The 27676-nt window shown below is 31.6% G+C and overlaps 1 protein-coding gene across 1 annotated transcript in view; it reads left to right on the top strand.

The window, feature by feature from the left end:
* slc39a14 (solute carrier family 39 member 14) overlaps positions 1-25043 on the top strand; it is a 76591-nt gene extending 51548 nt beyond the window's left edge. Inside the window, exons 4-9 of the mRNA XM_056457463.1 lie at positions 6581-6750; positions 12557-12679; positions 15968-16159; positions 19596-19815; positions 20346-20530; positions 23239-25043. Coding sequence (XP_056313438.1) covers positions 6581-6750; positions 12557-12679; positions 15968-16159; positions 19596-19815; positions 20346-20530; positions 23239-23391 — 1043 coding nt within the window. The 3' untranslated portion in view covers positions 23392-25043. The remainder of the gene's footprint in view (positions 1-6580; positions 6751-12556; positions 12680-15967; positions 16160-19595; positions 19816-20345; positions 20531-23238) is intronic.
* Positions 25044-27676: the final 2633 nt, after the last annotated feature.

Genomic DNA, 27676 nt, shown 5'->3' with positions numbered 1-27676 from the left:
ACAAATACAAATACGCCTATATTCACTGAGAAATGCATAAAAATATTCATTTTTAAAATGGGGTGCTCTCAGTTATGCTGAACACTCTATCTACGTATGTGCATACAGTATACAGTTTTCAAACTTGTTTTGGTCATTATACTTGTTGAAGTAATTATAAGTATTGTTATTATACGGTACACTGTGATGAATGCTTTAACAATTATTCCCAACAAGAATAGTTGAGACCGGCAAAATCCTAGTTGTGTGATTTATTAATCTTGCCGAATCAATGAAATCAGTTACTGATCACACCGTTCTTCCCTTACAAGACCATCACAGCTTTGATCAGTATCTTATTCACCCAGTTCTATGACCACTGATATACTGTGCATCATTTGTTTTGTCTTGCCAAGTAGTTCTGAATGACCAGAAACCTTTAGTAGGCAAATTTGTCTAGAAGTTCATTTCAAACCATAAAGAAAATGAATGATTGATCTTGGTGGTCACTGTGGTGATACCCCCTTTTAAAAGTTACATGTTTGTGTCCAAAAAGTCCATATTGATACCTCAAATGAACAGTTTAATACTTAAACAGTACACTAGTTTACCTTTTGAATTTTTTAGGTTATAATATGTAGATTTAGGGTATCAATAAGGACCCTTCAAGTACAGTTGTGCATCTTTTGTGAAGGACATCACCACAGTAACAGCTTGTGTATCTATTTATTTATTTATATTTTGGGTGGGAGGATATACAATAGAGAACTGTCCCAAAGGAGCTTGTCTCATAGTCTCATACATTGTTTCAATTAAACATCAGTGTTTTGTTGTTCATGCAAACATGCAATATAGCACCACTTTTAATCACTGAAGTTATGAACTTTCCATAAATGAAAGCAATAGATTTCCCAAATGCATCTGTGTGTGTGTCTGTGTGTTTTCTTAATGACTTATTTGTTCTAGGTAGAGTGAACTGCTGACAGCTGTTCTCCACTGTAAACACATGCGACTCTGTGGTTTTAAAGAACGCCAGCTGATATAAGATCTGCACACACACACACATAATGACACTCTCTCAAAAACGCCGCACGTGTCCATTCAAGCCTGTGTTTGTGACTGATATCTTGTATTTCCAGGTAATCCAGTCTGACTGGGTTAATACACTGGGTTAATACTAACCGAGCAGAGCTGCCGTACACAAGAATATATCATAATACACTTGCACATAGTGGCTGTGGGATGTGACTGCTGAGGTGTAATATCATGTTATTAAAGGTTTTATATATGTGTGTGTGTATCCTGCAGTATGGGGTTACTCAATTTTGAGCGTGACTCTGGTTAGTGCGTTCGCTTTGACTGGTGTGTTTGTGGTGCCCCTGATGAGGACGCGGTTCATGCGCAGAGTTCTGGTCTATTTCATCGCTCTGTCCATTGGAACGTTGTTGTCCACCGCCATCCTGCAGCTCCTGCCTGAGGTTCAGTATCCATCTAAACATCTCCACCCAAACACACCCAATCTACCGCAGATCAAGCTTACTCTCAGAGGGGTGTCTGGAATTGCCGCCTTTTTTCCCCCCTTCTTTCCTTCTTTACAAAGTGTTTTCTTCTGTTAAGACGCAGAAAAAACACCCCTAACCACAGTAAAGAGATCTCTTGGTTTGGTGAATTGGTAAATTACTTAAACTTTTCCTTTCCAGTTCTTTTATTTCTTTCATAAGTGATTTGTTGGAACATTTTATGATCATAAATCATTATATAATAATAATAAATATTTTTTTTTGTGTGCTCAAGGTCTGTTTTACTCATAATTGTAAATTTAACAGTCCTCATTTTCTTTTTTAATTATGACTGAATGTTTGCCCATTATTCGGTCCAGATGAAATGATGCATGTTTAATTGCTAATTAATTAAAAAATGTAATAATTTTAATTTATTTTTAATTAAATTATTAATTTATAGAGCTGCTCATTTTGTAAATGGTGTCTAAATCGCCCATTAATATCAGATGTAATCTCATTAACTTCTTGAGTTGAACAGTTTATTATTTTAACTATTTTATTAATAATTTCTATAGTGCATAATCTTGAGTGTGAAAATGTACATTTTAAACTGATTACTGTCAGAACTGTTAACTGATCAAATCAGATCTTTAGTTTTACACAGTTTTTACGCTTTTTCACAATATTTTAATTAAAAATAAATATATATTTTTTAAATGGATATTTCTGTAGCTTTCTCAGTGAGCAGTTTTATTTTTGTGGCCTTGCCAAATATCAAAAGCCTACTTAAAAAAAAAAAAAACTAAGTAAAAAGAGAAAGAGAGAAAGAAAGAAAGAAAAGTCTATTTAATGCATAGTTTAATGGATAGTTTGATATAAAAAAAAAATACCTTGAAATTGTATTAAGGGTTCAGATTTTAGATGATGCTTTGTCAATGTTTTAGTTTAGTTCTGGTTTACAATTTTATTATGTATATATAAAACACTTTTTTATTTTCATTTTGTTTTACAATTTATACACATTTATTATTATTTTTATTTATGCATTTACTGATTTGGCTAAGGCCCTGCTGTTTGAACATTGATTTTATACAGCCAGCGGTGAGCGGTGACTTTTTTTATTTATTTATTTATTTATTTTTTTTTTTTGTAAAATGACAGCTTTTAGTTTAGTGGCCTAATGCATAGTTTGGTAAATGTGTATTGCAAGCTGTAGGATAGGTTTAGATTTGTTTTGTTTTTTGCTTTTTTAACTTTTTGTTGCTACTATTATAAAGCTTCTATCTTAATTTTCAGCTCCCCACTTTTCAGATGGTTCCTCTCCTAAATACTGTCTATAACGTTCACTCTAAGGGCACACTTACACTATGCTATCTGAACCATGCCCCGGCGTGTTTCCGGGTTCGTTTGAGAAGTCAGAGTGCTCTGAATCGGGCTATAGTGTGAGTGCAAAGTGCGCCTGAGCCCGAAACTTAAGACGAGATGTGACTTTTTAAGAGACTGTTTCATATGGATTTTTTAATCATTCTCACTGTTCAATGAACACCAATGGTCATAGTTTATTAAACACGCTAACCCCTCACTGCACTACAGTGCACTTCAGCGTGGTACAAGGCAACTGTACATAGTGCGAGTACCCCTAGCAGGCCTTCACTGGCTCATTACTTACAGAGATCCCATCCACATTAAATGAGCCAATGAAGTGTTACACATATCAAGTGATCTTTGTTGAGTTATCGACGCTGTCGTTGATCAATCAGAGCTACAGGTATCTGTTTTGTGTTTGGGTTGTTAATGGTTCGTTGGCCGGTCAACATAAATACGGGTGTTTATAGTTTTTATTGCCTCAGGATGCAAGTAGTTAGAGAAGACGAAGAGAATGGTCATTTTTCCCTTCAGGCTTGAAGGATTTTCATTGACCTGAGGCCTGTACCATGAAGCTGGATAGCCAGTTAAGTTTCATGTTACTTAAAATCCAAGATTGGAGCAAACTAAACTGAAGGCAGCTCAACTTTAATAATTCTTTGTTACCATGGTGTTATGGAGCAGCTTATCTGAGCTATGTTCAAGCTACCTAAAAGACAGAATTGGTGCAAAAAGTCTTTAAGTATTATTTTGTTTTGTGACATCAACAGGAAGCCGCCTCCACCTATTCCTCTGTGAATGAAACACAATGGATTTATTAATGTGAACAACACACTACTGTTCAGGGGTTTGGAGTCAGTATTGTATTTTAAAATATGTTTATTCAACAAGGCTGCATAAAATAAATCAATAATAACAGTAAATATAAGACATGTTTAGCTTTAGAGAATTCTGTAAAAAGACAATGATATATTATGTTATGCGTGTATTTAAATGTGTGTGTACACAAAAAGGAAATGCTGCTTGTTCAAGTCACATATTTAAATGGTTAAAACCAAACAATTCTTGATTTTTTTAAAATCTTTTTTTATTATTATTATTTATTATTATTCTTATTTATTTATTTTTTTATAACCAATTTGTTGGGCCAACATGAAATAATTTTGTGGAACCCTGCATTTTTTGTTGTACATTTTATTTATTCATTTATTTTATTTTTTATTTGCTATTTATTCATTTACAACTTTATTACTATTAATTTGATCATTCATTCGTTTATATTCATTCATACTTATTTATTACATTCATTCTATCATTCATTCGTTCATATTAATACTAATTAATTTATGTTAATTTATGTATATTTATTATTCATTCATTTATTTATATTAATATTAATTTATTCATTTTTATTATTATATTAATTTGGTCATTCATTCATTCATATTAATTCATTTATATTCATTCATATTTTATTTATTTACATCAATTCGGTCATTCATTCATATTAATAGTGATTCATTTATATTCATTCATGTATATTTATTTATATTAATTCTTATTTATTTATATTAATTTAGTCTTTCATTCATATTCACTCGTTTAAATTAATAATTCATTTATTTTCATGTATTTTATATTAATTCATATTCATATTTATTTATATTAATATGATTATTCAAATAAATGAATTCATATTAATATTAATTCATTTATATTAATTCATGTATATTATTTATTTTATTTAAATTAATTAATTCATATTTCTTTATTTATATTATTTTGGTCATTCTTTCTTATTAATATTAATTAATATTTATTTATATTAATTAATTCATATGAATTTTAATTATTTAATATTCAATTTATATATATATATATATATATATATATATATATATATATATATATATATATATATATATAAATTAATTTATTAATTTATTTATATTCATATTAATTTATTTATATTCATATTAATTATATTCATATTCATATTAATTTATTTATATTCATATTAATTATATTCATATTAGTTCCTTTTATATTCTTTCATATTTATTTATATTCATTCTGTCATTTATTTATTCATAAAAATATTAATTCATTTATAATCATTAATGTATATTTATTTATATTAATTCATATTTATTTATATTAATTTGGTCGTTCATTCATATTCACTCGTTCATATTAATAATTCACTATGTTTATATTCTTTAATTCATATGAATATTAATTCATATCTATTTATTTATATTAATTTAATCATTCATTCATATTAATTCATTCATATTAATATTAATTCATTTATATTGATTCATGTATTTATTTATTTATTTAAATTAATTAATTCATATTAATATTAAATCATTCATATTCCTTTATTTATAGTAATTTGGTCATCCATTCATATTCATTCATTCGTTCTTATTAATATTAATTAATGTATATTTATTTATATTAATTCATTCATAATAATTTTAATTCATTCATATTCAATCATATTTCTATATATATATATATATATATATATATATATATATATATATTTATTATTATTATTATATATTTTTTTTATTTGATCAATTATTCATATTAATATTAATTAAATTATATTAATTCATGTATTTATTTTTTCTTTCATTCATATTAATTTTAATTCATACATATTCATTCATATTTATTTGTTTATATTAGTTTTGTCATTCATTCATACTCATTCGTTCATATTAATAATAATTCGTTTATGTATATTTACATGCATTCATATATTAATTTTAATTCATTCATATTTATTTATATTAATTTGCTCATTCATATTCATTTGTTCATATTAATATGAATTCATTTATATTCATGCAAAATTATTTACTCATTCATTCATATTAATTTTAATTATTTCATATTTATTTCTAATAATTTGGTCAGTCATTCATATTCATTCATTTGAATTCATATTAATTCACTTATATTCATTCATATTTATTTATTTATTTACTCTAATTCGGTTATTCATTCATATACATATTCATTCATTTATATTCATTCATATCTATTTATATAAATTCTGGCATTCATTCATTCATATTTACAATAATTTATATTAATTAATTCATTAATTTATATTAACAATAGTTCATTTATATTTACTTTAATATTTTTTGTATTTACTTATTAAAATTAATTAATTCATATTAGTATTAATATTCATTCATATTATTCATTCATTTATATTCATTATTTATTTATATATTTATTTGTATTAATTAATATTAATTAATTAATATTATTTTATTTTGTATAACTTTTATAATATATATTTTAATCAAGTAAATGCAGCCTTATTGAACATAAGAGGTTTTTTTTTTTTTAATCAAACGTAAAGTCTTACAAACCCCAAACCTTCGAACAGATATTGAGTGGCATGACTCTGAAATGTGTATGATTGATTGCTGTTAATTGATGACATGAATCTTAAATCTACCTTTAAAGATGTTTATGAATGAGATTTGCTAATAAGGAACAATGCGGTAAGTTTCCTTGGTTGCATGAATTAATTTGAATACTTCAGTGGCCTGCAAAACGTAATGCATTGTGATTTATGAATATCAACTTTTCACCTAGTCATAATTATTCTGCTGATTAATTCAAATATTCTTTCTTTCTTTTTCCCCACTTTTTCCACCTCTCTTTCTTTCCTCTTTCTCTCTCACATGGTTTGTTTTGGCCAGTGTGGGGTTATGGTTTGCTGTGTGTGACAGTGATATCTCTGTGTTCACTGGTCGGGGCGAGTGTGGTTCCCTTCATGAGGAAAACCTTTTACAAGCGGTTGCTGCTGTACTTCATTGCCCTGGCCATTGGTACTCTGTACTCCAACGCCCTCTTTCAACTAATCCCAGAGGTAGAGTGCACACGTGGGGGAAACGGGGGCTGTAGACGTGTGCCACACAACCAGACTGAAGACACTTCTGCTTCAGCACTCTCTAGACAACTAGATCTTTCTAGAGCTAGAGAAGTTCTGGTTGAGTTTACATATGTTGAGTTTGACCTTTAAAGGAAGCTGAGCCAAAATGAAAATGCTCAATTGAGTCGCCTTCATGCTGTTCCAGACTCTTTGGAAAGTATGTTATACAACGTCAAGAAAACTTATCAGAAATCAGGGTTGAAGATTAACAAGCTTTTTTAAGGCAAATGTGAAAATAAAAATGAAAAAGTGCAAGTGGAAATCCAGTCATCATTTGCTAATATTATTCTCTAATCTTGTTTGTTTCTTTCGTTTGATGAACAAATAAATAATAATAATACTTTAAAGAAAATTTGTAATTAAACGGTTGTTAAACATTGACTTCTATTGAACATTTAATTTTTTTTTCTTCGTTTTCCATGAAAACCAATGGGGCCTTCAACGTTTTGGTTGCCAAGATTTTTCTCATAGTGAAAAAATGTAACAAAAATACCTCAAAAGTACAAGGTAAGGAAGCAAAAAATATATTTAAATAGTTACTGAATCTATAACTGAATCTATTTTGCCTTCTCAATTGGAAGGAAAAATTTTAATTAAATAGAAAGTGTGTGTTAATATATTATTACAGTAAAGCTATTTAAAAGCTATCTTTTTTTTTTTTTTAGCTGGTACAAACTGTGTTTCAGGGTTTATTTCCATGAAGTCCCACGAATTCCGCTCCGCTGTCATGCATCATTAATTTATGATTACAAGCAATAAGACATTATAAGTGAAAAGGTGCACTTTAATTTTGACACCCACAGACATAGTCACCAAATATACAGTTGAAGGCAGAATTATTAGCCCCCTTTGGAGTCAGGAAATTTTCACAGTATGTCTGATAATATTGTTCTTCTGGAGAAAGTCTTTTGTTTTATTTCGACTTGAATAAAAGCAGTTTTTTTAAAAACCAGTTTAAGGTAAATTTTAGCCCTTTTAAGCAAATTTTTTTTTCCCGATAGTCTACAGAACAAACCATCAATATAGAATAACTTGCCTAATTACCCTAACCTGCCTAGCTAACCTAATTAACCTAGTTAAGCCTTTAAATGTCAGCTGTATTACATTAAGCTGTATAGAAGTGTCTTGAAAATATCTAGTCAAATATTATTTACCGTCATCATGAAAAAGATAAAATAAATTAGTTTTTATAAATGAGTTAAAACTATTATTTTAACTATTAATAATATTAAAACTAATATGATTAGAAATGTGTTGAAAAAAATCTCTCCGTTAAACAAATTGGGGAAAAACAAACAGGGGGTCAAAACTAATAATAATGAAAACTAATAATTCTGACTTCAACTGTAAATCAGAGAGGTAAGACTTTCTCATACATGGACTCATTTCAGTTGTCAAGGGTTGTAAAAACCTTTTTATTGAATCAATCAATTAAAAAAAACGGCTACAATAAAAGCGTTATAGGCTTAAATTATAGAGAGAAATAGCAGTCAGATCATGAAGCAGATCAATGTTGATCTTTATTTCGAGGTGTCTGTGCACAAATGAACAAAACGGTAGGCCTAATACAAAATATTATAAGATTTAAATACAGAAAAATGATCAGATGGTAATTTTATGGCAATTTTCCTAACGAATAAACTGCTCTTGTTAATATTTCAGCATGCTTTCACTTTCGGATTTGACATGAAACGCACATTTGCCAGTAGGAATGATGACATCCCGCCATAATTCTCTCTTCATATAGCCATATGCCTATTACACAGCCATAATACACTGTGATATAGCCTGGTTCGTTAGTTGGATCATTTCTGCTCCAGAGTTCGTTTTAATTGAGCTGAGACCACCTCATTCATGCAATCCCTAACCGATTGATTTGGTGCGGATCCGAGCGCAATTGCCGGATTCACATATGCCAAACAAACCGCGCTAACTGAGCAAACGAGACTGGTTCCGAATAGGCATGGGCCGGTATAAGGTTCTGACGGTATGATAACCTTGGATAAAAATATCACGGTATTGTGCTGACTGCTCTAATAAATATTCTTTTTTTTTTATGTCTGGGAAAAAACAAAAACTTTTTCCCCTTTGAAAACAATTTATTCTATTTCTTGAAAGATTTCTAATATTTGAAGCATAAACATGTCAGGCTGAATAATTCAAATGAATCATTGACTTCTGCTGTCTTCGTTTGTTTCAAAAACAGATTTCTTTACAATTTGAAACGGCATCTTTGGAGATCATGTCTGCTGGAGATACTGTTGTCCTAAAAAACAAACAAAAAATGTAAATAAAAAATCCTACGCATACCTTCGGAACGGTGTTACAGACAATTTTGGCGGTTTTAAAACCTTGACTTTTCCAAACTGCGGTATACCTTAAAGACTGATATCGTCCCATGCCTAGTTCCGAAACAAATGTCTAGGTGTGAAAACACCCTAAAATGTCTATTAACAAAGTTCAAGCAAGAATATTAGTTTAACTAAGGGTGAACGGTTTGTTTGGCAAATGTGAATCCCGCAATCGTGCTCTGATCCGTACCAAATCAATTGGTCCGAGATCACCTGAATGAGCTCGATTGAAACTCTGGAGTGGATCGATTGTAGTGAGAAAGCAATACTGTACGGTCCTAACCAGGCTATATCACAGTGCATTATGCACATGTAATAGCCATATATACGGCTATATGAGGAGAGAATTATAGTATTGTAGTTTAGGGTGTCATTTCTACCGGTAAATGTGCATTTCATGTCGAATATGAAAGTGAAAGGATGCTGAAATACTACAGAGAGCTGTTTATACGTTACGAAATTGACCGAAATTAAACCGCACCAAGAACAAAAATAAGCATTGCAGCAATTTTAACGCCTGTTTTGGAACAAAATAATCGATCTACAGCTGTGAAAGCACCTATTTGCTTATCCCACATTATATTAATTAACATTTTTACAGTGCGTCACCGAGTATTATAACCAACTGCGCACACTTTCTGTTGAATTTATGAACAGAGTAGCCAATCAGAGAAGTTAGATTAGTCACCAATTAAACCGTGTTAAATGATTGATTGATTGATTGATTGTTGATCAACATTTTCTGACTCTCAAGTGCCACAACAACAACAAAAACTTCACGCTTGGTTATTATTTAGGTTTCACCATGTAAGCAAATTATAATATGACCCAAATATTTTTATAATTTCAATGAGTTTTTAGTGTCTGTGTGACTCTATGTGTACTACCCCCTAATAATGAATAAATATACACATACTTTCCCAAAAATAGAGAAAAGCATTCTTCTTTGTTTACTTTATTCTATACATTTTTTATTTTCGATTTATACGTGAAATTAGCTAGCAGATTTAATTCTCATGCATAAAATAGCAGTTTCTAAAATAGGGGAAATTATGTTGTCCACAAGAAAAAGTATGTTTTGGAACAGCATGAGGTGAATAACTTATGGCAGAATTTTCATTTTCAGGTAAAAGTTTCCTTTAGGCGCAAACATAAGTCTTCCTGGCCTCAGTGGTTCTCCCCTGCTGGAGGGTTAGAAAGTGGAGTAAAAAAAAAGTCAATAGAGAACTTCATATTGAACCATGCTTTTTTATTTTGCAGTTGAGGTGTTAGAGAAATCATAATAATGTCTATTCACTCTACAATCTTTAAGGCAAGGTGTCAAGAAATTAGAACATTTGTGTTAGTGAACTATTCATATTAATACCTAAAAATCATGGCCAATCAGTATAATTTGTGGATAATTGTGAAAGGACAGATACGAGAAGCCAGGCAAAAAGGGGGGAAGCCCTGAGGCATCACACAAAACCAAAACAGTCTAAAATAAATGCCATGCTCACTCTTCTAGACGTCTTGCAATCAAGTGTGAAAAATAAATGGGATCTAAATACTGTTGCAAAAACCCTCTTGCGTGGTAAATCAATTATGTTTAACAGTGCCACTTTTGCAAAGTAAAAAATCATTTATTTTCTGGTCTCTAGAAGAGTGATTAAAGGCTTCTGTTTTGATTGTTCATATATTTGTTTTAACTTTATTTATTTTAAACCCATTAGGCTATATGTACCCTACACTTATAAATGTTAAATATGCACTACTGGTCGAAGAGTTTGGTAGATTTCTACTTGTATTGATTTAATTTGAAAGAAAAAAGCCGGTTAGTTTGTCCAAAATGCAGTATATATATATTGTGAAGTATTATTGCAATTTAAATCAAGTTATTTTTATTTATATTGTAATTTATTTATATAATTTTTTTATGAAATCAACAGATTTGTATTTTATTTATAGTTAAATATATTTTATTTGTTAATTTTTATTACTGATTTTTATACTGATTTTTGTTTTATTTATATTAAAAATTTTATTTACTGTTTTTATTATTACAATTTAAATCAACTGATTTTGATTTCATTTATATATCATATATATATATATATATATATATATATATATATATATATATATATATATATATATATATATATATATATATATATATATATATATAGTTTAATTTATTTAATTTTTATTCAATCAAGCAATTTTTTTATTTATATTTAAATATATTTAAATTTATTTATACGTAAATTTTTATTAAATCAACAGATTTTTATTTTATTTATATTTCAATATATTTTCATTTGTTTACATTTTTATTAAATTAACAGATTTTTATTTATATTTAAATATTTATATTTAAATATATTTTAATTTATTTATATTTAAGTTATAAAATCAACTGATGTTTATTTATATTTAAATATATTTAATTTATTTATGTTAAAAATTTATTAAATCAACTCATTTTTATTGAATTTATATTTAAATAGATTTAATTTATTGATAGAAAAAAAATTATTAAATCAACTGATATTTTTTTTTAATTTATATTCAAATAAATTAAAATATATTTATATTTACATTTTTATTTATTTAATTGGAAAAGCCTGTTGTTGTTTTCCAAGGCTTCATTTGTTTGGTCAATGCAATAAAAATGTTAAATATTATTACAATTTAAATCAACTGATTTTTATTTTATTTATATTTTAAAATGCAATTTACTTGATCTGGTTAAAAGCTGAATTTTCTGCATTGTTACTCGTCTTCAGTGTCACTTGATCCTCCAGATAGCATGCTGACTTGCTGATCAAGTGACATTTCCTTTAATCAGTCTAGCCTAATATTTAAGTAGAAAATTGTAACAATACAATTTAAAGGGGTAGTTCACCCAAAATTGAAAATTTTGTTATCATTTTCTCATATTTTACTTGTTTCTTTCTTCTGTTATAGACAAAAGATGATATTTGAAAAAGGCTTGGAAAACCTGTAATTGTTGGCTATTTGTTTTTCCTTCTATGAAAGTCAATAGTTACAGGTTTTCAAACATAAGGTTTTCAAAACACACACACATATATATATATATATATATATATATATATATATATATATATATATATATATATATATATATATATAATGGATACGCTTGAAGGAGAGTGTTTTTTTTTTGGGTGAACTATTTGTGTGCTAAATAAAAGAATTCATCTCTTCAAACAAAACCCCAAACATCTGAACAGTAATGTAATTCACCATTTATATTACGTGTTATAATATATTTTATGATAATAAAAACATTATATCATAATTTGACCTTAATTGAAATTCTATATTATTTATTCTTTAAAATTGAAAGCTTTATTTGAAATCACAAACTTTTTTTCCCTGGTATATAGGCCTTCGGGTTCGACCCCATGGAGGATTATTATGTGCCCAAGTCTGCAGTCGTGTTTGGGGGATTCTACCTGTTCTTCTTTACAGAGAAAATCCTGAAGATGATCTTGAAGCCGAAAGACACGGTGAGGTTTGAACTGATGGTCTGTACTGGTAAACTACGATGTGGTTGTTTTAGCAAATACCTTTATCTGACATTGTCATTGCGACACGGGTTCCCTTTGACATCTAAACAGACCTCACACACAAAAGGAGGTCATTTTTTATGTTTCATGCTGGAATGTGTGAACAGTATGTGCAATATGTCTTTCAGTTCCTTAGGGCAGCTCCACTGTTCACTTGTAATATGCTTTGAAAAACGATGAACTTTCAGTTGGACGTAGAAAAAAACATCTGTCCTAAAAGTTTAATCATAAAAATACATTTTGTTTATTTGTGGCCTTTAATAATACTACTAGATGCTGTAGTGCAAACTTGGGTCCCACTTTACATTAGGTGGTCTTAACTATGTAATGGCATTAGAAAAATAATGAAATTACTCTTGTTGATAATATATTGCAGATCACTTTGATGCTCTTGAGGTGGGATATGGGTAGGGATAGGGACAGGTTTGGTGGTATGGGTTGGTTTAAGAGTGGGCTAAGTTGTAAGAGATGGTTAAAAGTGTGATTAAGAAGTAATTACAGAAATTAATTACAAATGTAATTACATAGGCATTTAATCAACCTTGAGTACAATGTAAAAACCTGTATTTACAGTAAGTACATTGTAATAAATTATTAATTTCAGTGCAAGTACATATTAGTTAAGGCCACCTAATAAAAAGTAGGACCCAAATATGAATAAATATGAGTTGTAAAAAGGCAATAACGTTTTATTAAGATTAAAAAAACAAGCAAACATGTTAACAGTCATTATTTTACAAATTCTGAAGTCTAACAATAATAATGATAATGTTAATAATAATAATAATAATAATAATAATATAGGTGCTTTAGTGCATAAACAAATAAATATGAGTCATAAAATGCATTAATATTTCATTTAAAGGCCCCATGATATTAAAATAAAGTTTTTTAGATATTAGTGTTAGTATTCTTTGTTTTTAGGATATCTATAAGCTAGTGCACACCAAAACAGTGACCAAATTCCTGTGTTGAAGATGTAAAACTGATATAAATTTTTAAGGCTTGAAGTTTGTCTAAAATGGATCAAAAGTTTTATTCACGTCACCTCATACTTCAGTTTCTCATCCAATCTTGACCAATCAAATGCTCTCTAGTATCTGACATGCCCTGCCCCCTTCAAGACGCTTCACATTTGATACACTTGAGCTCAAGCACTATCACTGGCAGACCGGAGATGAAGTAAAACGGTATTGGCTGTTTTAAAAAAAAGGGGAGGGGCTACACTATGTCCCACCCTCTCTTCAAGTTTTGGTTGAGATTACGTCGAATAAAAATGCACATTTCAAAGCAATTCAAGGGACCCTTAAGATTTTTCTTGAAAAAAAAAAACCAGCATGTTATCAAAGTAATTGTACAAATGTAGAAGCTTTAGAAAATCATTTCACACTTCATATTCAGTCGGGAAGTGTGAGACAGGATGAAAAAGTAAGAAAGCAAAATAATTAGTTTTAATATAGCGTTTACTTTTTTGGTTTTGCTAAATTTAGGACCTAAATTTTATGATCAATAAATAATTAAATAAATATATATGTGCATACATGTTGACTTTAAACAGACTGAATACAATTTGTAAGTTGCTTTTCATAAAACGAGAGGAAAAATGTATATACAATTGCTGTGGAGAGAGTGCTGTTTGTAACTAAAACATGAAGAATGAATGGGACAGTTTTTGACTTTGAGATGAGAGGTTTAACTTTCTAGTTAAAACTAGTCCTCCTCTTAACTCTACGTTTGAGGCTGATGGTTTTGGTGGGAGGAATGGCAGGGAAAACACACCCTTCCTTACATCATCAGCAAAGACAGAATAAGTACAGAAGGAAACGGTTGACATGTTGTGAATAGTCACACTCTTTACACAGTTCCCCTTGTCTTGCATTTGCCAAACCCTCAGCAAATGTTCATGTAACCAAGGATGGCCTGTGTGGGTGTGGGATTTTCCAGCCTTAAATTGTGTCTGAGTCTGCCCCTGTTCTCAGTCTGGAAACACGTTTACAGAAGAAATGCTGGTATGCGCGTCAAAAAGTGTTTTGATTTAATTACCTCCTGAACTTCTGCATCTTGAGCATCTGAGCTGCTAAAGAGCGACCTTGTGCGATGTCATTGGATTTTGACGTCATCTTCTTATGCACTAGTCATTTATTATATTAGGAAAAAAACCTACAGTGGCTTCTCCTATACCACAACAAATTCCATTTTTCTTTTTGATATTTGGTGCCAGTTTATCCGGAAGTGATCATTTTGTTTTCTTTGACTCACTGCATGGAAACAGTGTTTTATTCTCAGATGTTTGATTTGATATTGCACTTTTGCGCATAAATTAAATTTGCATCTTTGGATGGAAGCATAGCTACTGTTTAGATACTGTAAAGTAATCATAGCACTTCACTTTTTCCACATTTTTTTTATGTTACAGCCTTAATCCAAAATGTATTAAATGAATTTATTTCCTCAAAATTCTACACACAATCCTCCATAATGACAATGTGAAAAAACCTAAAAATATTATTTATATATATATATATATATATATATATATATATATATATAAACCGTACAAATTAGATAATAAAAAAGGGATTTAAATAAGTAAATGAACCACATATTCATTTTGGCCACACTTTATTATAAAGTTACATTTAGTCATGTATTTGCTAACATTAACTGAACATAATACTTGTACAGCATTTATTAATAATTATAGTTTAACAATCACTGGTGCATTATCAAACGTTTACATTAGTTTATGCACTGCAACCTAACAAGAACTAACAACGAATGACTTTCTTTTCATTATGTAGATGAGTAAATACTGTAATATAAGTGTATTTTTTGTAGTTTTTTTAGATTAGTAAAGAACTAAAGAAACCTTATCGTAAAGTATATGCTTATTCACTTTGTTTTGTAATTAAATAAACAAGAAAAACCACATCTGTTAGAATTAATGAAATTAATACAAACTAGATTTGAAATTGTATGATTTGATATTTAATATTAATTTTTATAAAAATGTACAAATTGGGTCTTTATACAAGAATGTGTATGGGATTGTTTGTTATTTAGTTATTTAAATTCATCACATGTGAATTCATAATATGAACCATTTAATCACTGAACTCTTATGATATGGAGATGTTAATGCAGCGCCCTCTAGTGGAGTATTTGTCTCTGCGAGCTTAGTTACTGTTTTCTCTTGTCTGTTTGTTATCTGGTTCTTTGTTTTGTCAGGGAGGGCATGGCCATGGGCACAGCCACTTTCCTGCTGAGCGCTACGCCAACTCGAATGGAGATTTAGAGGATGGTGTGATGGAGAAGCTGCAGAACGGAGAGGCAGGAGGAGCTGCTTTACCCAGAGCAGAAGCAGACGGCAGAGGGGTTGGAGAAGACGACAAGATGCTGAGCACTGGACAAACTGTACAGGTGACAAATAAAACAACGACACTTTCCTTAAGGCAAGACACTGCAGGTGAATAAGGTGAATAACTAAATAATAGCCATCACCATACTTATCAGCGTTCATTTATTAATTGCACACATGTTTTGTATTCCTAGTTTACTTTTATTATGCAAATGACATGTTGCAATATTGGTCTGCTCATTTGCATAATTTTTAGCACAAAAATAAAAACATTGATTCATTTTCAGACTGCAAATTTGGATTTATTTTTATTTTTGAAAATTTATTTTATCACTCACATATTCCCTTGTAAAAAAACATTCAGAATCTACATATCAATAAAAATGAATTCTGGTTTATGTAAGTAGATGCACTTCCTGACTAAAGTCTTGTCGTCGACCCCAGTTGTAAGGGCAACAAATAAAAACTTCTAGTTGATCATTTGGAAAAGTGACATAATGTAGATTTTTCTGATCATTTGTTGAACTGCTTCCCAATCACCCCAAATACTGCAAAGACCTATTGGAACCTGCATGGACCCAAGATTCTCACAGAAATCAGTCAAGTTTAGTGAAGGAAAAAATCATGGTTCGGAGTTACTTTCAGTATGGCAGTGTGCGAGAGATCTGCAGAGTGGAGGGCAACATCAACAGCCTGAGGTATCAAGACATTTGTGCTGCCCATTACATTACAAACCACTAGAGAGGGCAACTTCTTCAGCAGGAAAGCACTCCTCCTCATACTTCAGCCTCCACATCAAAGTTCCTGAAAGTAAAGAGGTTCAAGGTGCTCCAGGATTGGCCAGCCCAGTCACCAGACATGAACATTATTGAGCATGTCTGGTGTAAGATGGAGGAGGCATTGAAGATGAATCCAAAGAATCTTGATGAACTCTGGAAGTCCTGCTAGAACACTTTCTTTGCCATCCCAGACGTCTTTTTTAATAAGTTATTTGAGCTGTATGGGTGCAGTCGTCCAATCTCATGAGAGTTATACAATATTGTTGTATATGATTAATTATTAATAAAAGAATTAATTATTTTTCCACTGCACCATGACGTTATATTCTATACATTATTTCTGTTAAGTGACAAGACTTTTGTTTAAGCAAAGTCAGACCTTACTGTCCTAATTAAATAATTAATCAAGGCATGATCATATTTTATCTTGGTTAAATAAGTATAATCTAGAGGACTTTGCCTTTCATAAAAGCCACTTTTGATACCAAATGATCAACTATAAATCAAATTATTATTTGTTGTTCCTAAAACTTGGATAGGTGACAAGAATTTGTCAGGTAGTGTATTTATATCTCAGTTTAGGAGAAAAAAAACTCCTTTAAATGTTTACTTTGTATCTAATTGAAGTGCAATAAAAGCACTTTTTGAAGCGTTCTTTGCATTAAACTGAAAAAATGCTTAAGTAAAATTTAAATAAATAAAATAAATCCACAATTTGTTGTCTCTCCTTAATCCTTTTCGATCGCTGTACATCATCATAAAATCAAAATTGATCATTAAAATTTTTTAATGTGCTTTCATCATTTTAAATACATCCAAATAAATGTAGTGCATTTCAGAGCGGATCAGACTGAATGAATATAGTGATTTAGTTGTCACCAACTACAAAGCCAGTCATATTTTGAGCGTTGCCATAGAAACCGTTTTTTTTCTGAGGAGTCTGAGGACGCGATCAGCATCTCAGAGTTGTCATCTTGTAATTGCCATAATTTCAGCACAGCATGAATGAGGCATAATTAATCAGCACAATTCATCAGCGCATGTTTTAAGGGGGGGGATACTGTTTTTATTAAAATGCAACATCACCGCTCTCTAAAGCACACCTTATGTGAGCTTCAGGAAGCCTGCGGGAGCTACAAGAATATGCTGTTAAATTCTGATTTAAGTCTGCATTGTTAAACAATTGTATTATGTTAAATGCAGTGTCCGTGTTCTTTATATTCAGATATAAAAATAAAGAGACCACTAGGGGATTCTCAGATTCTCATGATTTGTAAAATTTATAAGTTGTGTGTTTGAGTAAATATAATTTTTTTTCTTTTCAAATAAACAAATATTTATTGTCATTACTCATTAGAGCTTCAGAAGAGTTACGGAATCACTATTTGGTGGGATAACCCTGCTTTTTATACACAAAAAAAAAACATTAGTTTTTCAGACCAGTTGTCAAAAAATAAAAAAATATATTAAAAAAAAAGCTTTAAATCACAATATATTTGTTTATTTTGGAAGAAATTTGACGTTTTACCCAAATCCAGATTTAGGTCTCTATTTTAACGGTCTAGGCACAAAGTCTAAAGTGCAGGGTGCAAAAGCATTAAGGCCGTGTCTAAATCCACTTTGCTATTTTAAGGACTGAAAAATACGCTTTACGCCCTGGCACATGGTCTAACAGGGTTGTGCTTATTCTCTTAATGAGTTATGGGTTTGTTTTGAGCATAACATGCATTAAACAGATCAGAATCTCATCTCCCATTCCCTTTAAGAGTCCGTTGCATCATGCCATGGCGCATTTGCTATGCGGACTTTGTAAGAGGAAAAACTGAGCACACAGTTATGTTTTGTTAAATGAGTTTCATATAAAATTTATGTTTTAAAACCTCCCAAATTTTGTCAACCTGCCAATGTCATTTTTTTTTACTCACATAATTAATGGGCTATGTGCACAGCTAGTTTTTTTCAGCCAATGATGAACTTGCGGGGAAAGCTTTATTTCATAACGTTCTTTTCACAACATTGATGTTGTACTGTAATTCAAATATAATCCGTTAAATAAACTTAAGCATCTATTTGGTGGTTAGAGCTTTAAAAAAGGCAGGCTAACGCAAAAACTCCATTGAAAATACTGGGGTAAAATTAAAAGAAATTTTAAGCTGTTTTTTTTTTTTTAAAAGAAATCAGATCTTAAACGTGATGATTTTGTACAGGATGACAATTAACCGGAAGCCTTGGGGCTGGCTGACTGAAATTAAAAGTGTGAATATACCCCATTTAAAACTGCCCAATCTGGCAAAACTGGTGCTAGAAATAAAAATAATTTGGAAGAAATTGTACATTTTACCTAAATCCACACTTCATTTTCAAGTGGTGTCTGGTTGTCATAATTGTATATGAAAAGATAAAATAAAAATAAAAGAAATGTGTTTTGTAAGAATTTTTTACATTTACTTTAATGACATTAAAAAGTAATATTAAAATTAAATTATATATTATATCAATGTTTTTTATTAAATGCACATTGAATTTTATTATATATATATATATATATATATATATATATATATATATATATATATATATATATATATATATATATATATATATATATATATATACATATACATATACATATACATATACATATATATACACTGTTTTTTCTTCTTCTTTTTAGCGACTTTTAAACAGAATTGTGTATTTACCCTTGTTCCTGATGCAGGACACTCAGAGTTCAGGTGGTGGTGGAACGGGTGGCTGCTATTGGCTGAAGGGCAGGGCTTACTCTGACATCGGCACACTGGCGTGGATGATCACTCTGAGCGATGGCCTTCATAATTTCATCGATGGTTTGGCCATTGGAGCCTCCTTCACTGCATCTGTGTTTCAGGGCATCAGTACATCAGTGGCGATCCTATGTGAGGAGTTTCCCCATGAGTTGGGTGAGCTTCACAGTCTCTTTTACGCTTGTCTATAGCCCTGAACATCGGGATATATATAATTTGTTATATAACTGTAAAAACATTGTGTTAATTATAGAATCTACAATCTGGAATCTGCCTCTACAAATTGCAACTGCACACCAAACGATTTTGTAGTGTCTAATAGACGTCTAAACCAAGGTTATTGTAGTAAACGAAAACAAACTATAGGTCAAAAAAAAATTTCATTAACTGCCAAAAAATAAACAAATTCATAAAAAAATAAATAAAAAAAGTAAAAAGTAAATGACGCTAAAACTGAAACTAAAAGCTGAAACTGCATCCAAAACTGATATTATATAATACTTAAAAATAAATCATTTCAAGAATTCATAAACACTCATTCAGTGGTGGAAAATCTGCCTGCTGTTTAGAGAAGTACCTGTAGATGGCACTAATTTTTAAATTTTACAGCTTAAAATACCAGTCAAGTGCATGATATGCAAGGCTGTCGTGTAAAGGCTGTGCTGCATCTGTGTGTGTGTGTGTAGGTGATTTTGTGATCCTGCTAAACGCTGGCATGAGTATCCAGCAGGCGCTCTTCTTTAACTTCCTGTCAGCCTGCTGCTGTTATCTGGGCATGGGTTTCGGCATCCTGGCTGGAAACAACTTCTCTCCTAACTGGATCTTTGCTTTGGCCGGCGGCATGTTCCTCTACATTGCGCTGGCTGATATGGTAAGAGCTGTCATGCTGATCATAAGCTGGTTTTCAGAAGACTTTGAGAGTTGTATTGATTTGAATGAGTTTGTTTGTTTGTTTGTTTGTTTTGATTGGTTATGGTGGGTTTCTATGGTCAATTAGTTTTCCATTTTTTTCTATTTTAAAATATTTAAAATATCAAATTTTATTGTTTCAGAAAGTGAAATTATAAAAATCACAAAGAATAATCTCAGTCAGCCACACAGCTGTGAAATCGTTTGCACTTCAAATTTGTTTGTTGCATGTTTGTTTGTACATTTGTAGTAGGGTTGTCACGTTACCATTAATTAATCTTACGATACTATACTAGCTGAAGTATCACGATACCAAGTTGTATTGCGATACTGTAAATCATAACTCAAATTATGATAAAAATTGTCAGAAATACTATATTTTATGTTATAAAAAGCCTCCTTGAATTTAACTCATAATTCCCTTAAGGCCAAAAAGTATTATTTGCACACCGTTTCACCTAAAATGTATTCATCCTTTTTGTTTAGTTTGTAGATAACTAATAATCCAAAAATACATTATAATAAAGATACAAATTATGCCAAATGAAATCTGTAGAAAAAAGAGCATTTACCAACAAAATTAGGCGATATGAAGTGGTCAAAAATTGTGGTTTTCATCTATTTTTGTTCTCAGTCTTATCAGGTAACAATCCAACGTAATTCAAAATTTCACTTTGAGTTGTTTTTTTAAAGAGATTGTTGCGGTCTTTAATACAAATTCTACACAAATTCTACACAGTTTTGCAATCTTAAAGGGCTCGACAGACTATTAAAATAAAATGGTCTATTGTTGCACAAACTTTTCCACATGCAACATTATCTACTGTAGATAAAACATTAATGACGATACTACCGTTTACAAACGACAGTAGCACCGCCAGTATTTTGGAGCCATAGTATCGCGATACTACCATAGTACCGGTAAACCGTTCAACCCTACATTGTACCTGCTGATAGTAATATATTCTAAAGCCACGGTCACACTGCACTTTTCATCCCATTGACTTCCATTCATACGCATCTCTAAAACTTTTTAAAAAATAAATAAGTAAATAAAACCTCTTTTATATGCGTTGCATCATCTTATCTTATGCCGCCTCTTTTCGCAGCTCTTTCTAATTAGTGATGCAACAATTGTAGATTTTGTTTGTGGGATTTTTATCAACACTACTAGTATAGTAAATCACATAAAAACTCCTTATATTCCTTAAACTCCTTATATGTAAAGGGTTATCTATTGCTGGTCTATAACCAAATAATACACCACTAAATAATAATAAAAACAAAAAACAACAGTTCATTTCTCTTTGGACTTAAAAATAAGTGAAGTTTTTTGCATTTAAACGCAAGTAATAATTTTACCCTGAAAATAAGAATAAATAAAAAAAATAGTATTTGTCTAATGTATTCTAAGTATTTCCCTTTTAAAGAGAACAAATGTAGTAAAGGCTGCTGAACCTCTGTCTGAAAGGCACTTTTGAACAACTATATTAAGAACTTGTTTGGTATTTTCATTTCATTTGGTATAGAAATGTGTATATTCCATACAAAGCATGAAGCTGATCAGACAGTTCTTGTTATGCGACTCCCCGTGCACTCGCAGCATTCTTTCATTGCGCATTGGGGCTCCATTGGAAATAACAAACTTCCACGCGCAAAGGACGGGATATGTGAACAGCTCATAGTTAATAGCCTTAGCCATTGTTAAAATCAGTCTTTAATCCAGTGTGTAACCCAGTATTGTGTACAAGCTCAGAAATTTAAACTAGCGCACAGTTGATATAACTTTGTTACAGCAGTTTTGTTTCTGTGTAGAAACACTGTGTTGAGAAGCCTTTACGATTAATTAACCGTGACGAATTAAAGCGCAGTTAATAGTGAAATCAGGTACTTCCGACAGAATTTTGCATGCACAAACTCTAGTGTGTCTGTAGCTTAAGTCTTTACCTTGTGGTTAAACAAAGTATTCCAGTCCAAATTCAACATACTAAAGAGGGGTTGTTTTTCACCCTCATCCTCAGACTTAACACACAATCGCAGCTTGCCAAATTGACAACACTATTGCAGCTGACGATTGAAGTATCGAGTTTAACACTGGAAGCTAATAAGCTAATGTATATCGATGCATTATTTGTATTGTTTGCAAATTATAAACCACATCTTGTGGATTTTTCTAACTCTGAAGCTCTGTCTGATTTTGGAGGCAGATACAGTCTTCCAGAAGCTGCATAAATTGTCTGTAACCTTGACTGACTTTAGCATTGTTTTTCTGATAAATGTGTTAACTCAGCATGTTTCTTAAATGTTTGCAAACATATTATGAAGACAATAGTGTTTTTTTAAAAGTGTATTATGAAAAAATATTGATTTAGCACATTGAGTTAATCACAGTAAAAAAATAGAAGCAATATAATTGCTTACATTTAAAAGTGGAAATTATATTTATAAATAATGTTGCAAAAATAGTTTTGTGTTATACTGAAAAGAACAATCTCTAACATTTAGCCTGTGGGGAGTAAATTTGAAATAAATGTACATATTTTGATGAACTTATCTCTTTAATTCAGATCAAAATGTCATTAACAATTTGGTTATTCTTAAAGATGCTGTTGATTTTTCTTCTTCTTAAAATGCTTTTGTCTCCACATTGGTTTGTCCATATCTCTGCAGTTTCCAGAGATGAACGAGGTCAGTCGTGAGGAAGAGGAGGCTGGAGGAAGTGGCTTTCTGCTCACTTTCTTCCTCCAGAACGCAGGGCTGCTTACAGGCTTTGCCATAATGCTTGTACTCACCATCTACTCTGGACAGATACAGCTTGCATAGCAGAGGACTGAATTACAAACTCAGACCCTAGGGGACTAGCTCAGCACCTGGACTAAAAATCTGAGACCTACTGGGACCTCTAGACTCAAATATGAGTCAGCTGCGCTGGCTTGTTTTTAAAACGTTCGCCCAACTGGACTAGATCATGACATTCAAATGTTGGGCAAAGTTTGGGCTCCAAATAAACCCTGGACTGTTTTATTGAAGCTAGAACTGATCAATCTTTGAGCTTTCATTTTTAGATTCATCCAGAACCCTGGATCTGTCAGTGGGTGCTCCACCATTCATCTAGTTTAGTTCTTCTCTCATTTTTTTGCCTCAAAAGCTTTAGGACACAGTGATGTCCCTTTACTGTGTGGATTCAACCTCCCAATACATACATCTAGGCATTGAATTTGTTTATTCTCACAATTCAGCCCTGAAAACTTTACAAGTTGTCTCTTCCCTTCAGAGTTGAGGATTCTTATTCCTGACCTTGAGGATTTCAGTATTGTCCATTTACTGACATGTGATGGGATGAAACTTGACTTATTTTACTGACATTAAGGCAACTCTAGATTTGTTTTCAATGCTTTAAACCAAATAAATCCATCAGATCAATAGAGAAATAAAAACAACAGAACCAAAAGAGAAAAAAATGATGTTATTCCAAGCTCTACAGCATATATACAACATGGTGTTGAAGTGTTCGGACACGCTATTAAATCTCATTATTTTCCATTTCAGGACATAATAATAAAATTAGATGACGCTTGGTGGGTCTTAAAATTTGGAGGTTGAAAAACATCACACAGCATGCCGTTATTCACTGAACAAAAGCTAATAATGCTGAAATAGACAAGCCAAACTTGAGACCACATACAGTAATGAGACACTTGAGAGACCACTTTTAGCAGTAATTACTGAAAGTAATCATTTTCTTTGAGCTTCGCAAGCCCTGTTTGCTCCTGGTATTAGGATGCGTTTTCGTCGATCTGATTACAAGTGGACAACGCTAAGTACAGGTGCGAATGGGATGTGAAACATTTTGAACTTTTGACCACTTCCAGAGGTATTTCCAAATGATCGGATTACTCTAATGCTGTGTTCACACCAGACACTGAATGCGCAATTAAATCGTGCTATCCGCGCGTAAATAGACACGTAAATATTTTGGTTACACGATTCATGCGTCAAATTCACAATAAATATGGATTCGTGTCATGGGCAGGGCTTCGGACAAAATGAAGTGTGAATTGTTGGACACTTCACGCACTCAACAGCTACAGTTTTGCTTGCATAGCAGAAGGGGCGGAGCTTTTGGGCACTGATATTGGATTACTTCATTGATTTTTATTGTGAAAGCCAAATTCTCCTATGAGAGTGATTATAGCCCCTCCCGGTGGCAGATATTACTCATGGCAGATATTATTTGGTAGTTTGGTCATTTGGCAGCCCTCAAACGTTATCTGGGAAACGGTTGGAATTTCCGGTTAGTAAAAAAAATGTATGTTCCATTTGGGACGACACTACATTCATATACAATGCCATTGAGTGTGTAAGTTTATAGTGTGCCATTTGGGACACAGCTAGTCAATCGAAACACTGATGGCACCAGAAGAAAGCAGTTTTTTTTTTTTTTTTTTTTTGCACACTCCGGTTAATAAATGCCAAGGGTGTTTTTTTTTTTTTTTTTTTGTAAGATTTTTTTTTTTTACCTTAGTCCAACCTCATGATGGTTATTTAATACCTCCCAAACTGTATTTTGATTTCTGCCACATGTACAAATATTAATTTAAAATTTAATCACAATTAAATAAAACAATTAAATTCTGCTGTGGGTGCCATCTTGTGGTCAGACGCGGAAATTCATTTGGCATGCAAACTGTAAAGCCTGATTTATACTTTTGCCTGGTGCCGCATCGCACACCTCCGCAGACTGCACGTGCACCTCATGAAACGGATGAGGCTTTTAGACTTGACGCGTTCGGCGTTGTGAAATTCATTAAAATGCCAGGGGCGGTCACCCCAATGTGAAATCAGATGGATAACCATAGAAGTAGGAAGTTTCCGGAACTACGTCATAACATTAATATCATTCAAGATTTTTAAACAAATTATGTTTTATAAATTATTTTAATGATTATAAAGACTTTCATAACCATTCAAGATTTAAATTTTTTTTTTATCAAACTTTGATCCTTGCTTTAAAGCAACTTGCTTTTGTTCATATCTCTGACAGTTCCACCTATTAAAGTTTATTAAAATATTAATGACAACAGAACATGGGTTGCTCTAAAATATATTTTTTATTATAGAAAGAATAAACCATTATCACCAATTAAGTCCAAAAAAACAGGGCAACCGAAATCTTCTTTTTCAGTTATCAAATAAATGAGTTTCTTAGTTATATTTTTGTAACTTATTAAAAATGATAGGTTTTGTAGCCATGAAATTATTTTGAATTCAAAATGAATGGTCAAAAAACAATTAATTAAATAATCTGTTTTGGTTTTAAAAACTTATCCCTCAGGTTTTTCCAAACTTTTCCAAAAACTCCTTTCCCACAGTTTCAATTTCTAGCCAAGAATTATTGATCATCTGAATATCCATGATCACACATGGACCGATCATAAAGATGTCTGTACAGTCGTGCCTGTTTCAGACAAAATCTCTTCAAAGTGATTCATATTCAACTCAAATGAAACGCTCTGCCAGCCGAAATCATGTTGCGCGAACCTGCGTAAACACTGTGATAACGTCACATTCGACACTCGCACTCAAGCGAACTAGCAGATGCATAGAGTATAAACCAGCCTTAACAGTGCATTATGAGTGTACATTGGTCGTGCACTTATCATTGCGGTGCATTGTGGGCTTGATTGAGTGCACTTCAGAATGACCAATAGGATTTTAAAAACCCTATGCTTGGGTTCATTTTCTTGTTGCCTCATTCGCGCGTATCATGCTGCAGGATGTCTATTCGCATCTTTGCATGGACTTTTATGTAAATCACTTGCCCTTGACGCTTCATCTGCGTCTGGTCTGAACACAGCATAACAGTGCATTATGAGTGTACATTGGTTGTGCGCTCGTAATTGCGGTGCATTGTTGGATTAATTGAGTGCACTTCAGAACAACCAATAGGAGTTCGAAAACCCTGTGAATAGTGAATAGCGCCCAATTTCAGATACAGTATTTGATTTCAGGTTTAGTTTTCTTTGTAAATTTGCTGGTGTGCTTGAGATCTTTTTCTTTTTGCATGATCCAATGTTGGCCAAGCTTCAGCTGCCAGGTGTGTATTGTGTTAACACACACCTAAATCAAACTCCTCAAACTTCTGTCTTGCAGCACCTGATTTATTTTTTAGTTTTGATGATGTTTATTCATCAGAATGGTAATCATATTCATCATGAGGTTTTATTTCCCAAATTTTAAGACCTGCCAAAAATCCAATACTTTTATGTGCTGATATGGGAAATGGTCCTAGTTTTGTCACACGGCTGTAATTAGATATAGCAGTTAGCTGGTACTCATAATTCTGCTGAACTGAACATTATGTACTGTAGGTCACTTTAATCAAAGGTTACTCTGCACCATTGCATAAGTAGCTTTTAGTTCAGAAACAAAGCAGTGTCTCTTCATAAACTTATCCCGGCTTAATTTCCCCCCTCAGCATCATTCCATACTAGCAAGCACAAAACTTGAAACACTAATGCACTAATTCTTGTGTAATCCATGGTTTTGTTTTATGTCTTCAACAACATCAAAAAACAGATGGTTTTTCTAGAAAAATCTGCTCCATCCATAATCTTTCCATTTCTATGACCAGAATAAGTGGTGCATATTTTATTATAGCCTCCTGCAAATGAATTGAAAGAAGTGTGGGAAAACTATTATTAGAAGAAATACGACTCTTATAAATCTTAGTTTGCAGTGTATTTTAAGATAATCCTACATTTTGATCTGAATGTGTCTTCATGTTAAGAAATTATTGTGTAATACAGGTTAAATGTGTGAATAGAGTTATTATAGTGATTCTACAATGGTACAGTCATTCCCTTTTGCGTATATCTAGCACTATAGTACACTACTTAGAGCTCTTTGCTAATTTAGCATCTCGACTGACATTAAATTGAAAGCTAAAGAGTGTAATTTTGTACTTTTAACAGGTTTGCTGAAAACTACATCGGTTGCCTTCCCAAACTCATGCTTTAGGTTGAACCAATGTGTCAGTTTCAGGATTTTATAATGTTGTTTTATTATTGTTATTATTATTATTATTATTAAACCAGCAACCAATGAC

Source organism: Danio aesculapii, chromosome 5, assembly GCF_903798145.1.
Source record: "Danio aesculapii chromosome 5, fDanAes4.1, whole genome shotgun sequence".
Taxonomy (NCBI): Eukaryota; Metazoa; Chordata; class Actinopteri; order Cypriniformes; family Danionidae; genus Danio; species Danio aesculapii.
This window is presented reverse-complemented; position numbering and strand designations above follow the sequence as displayed.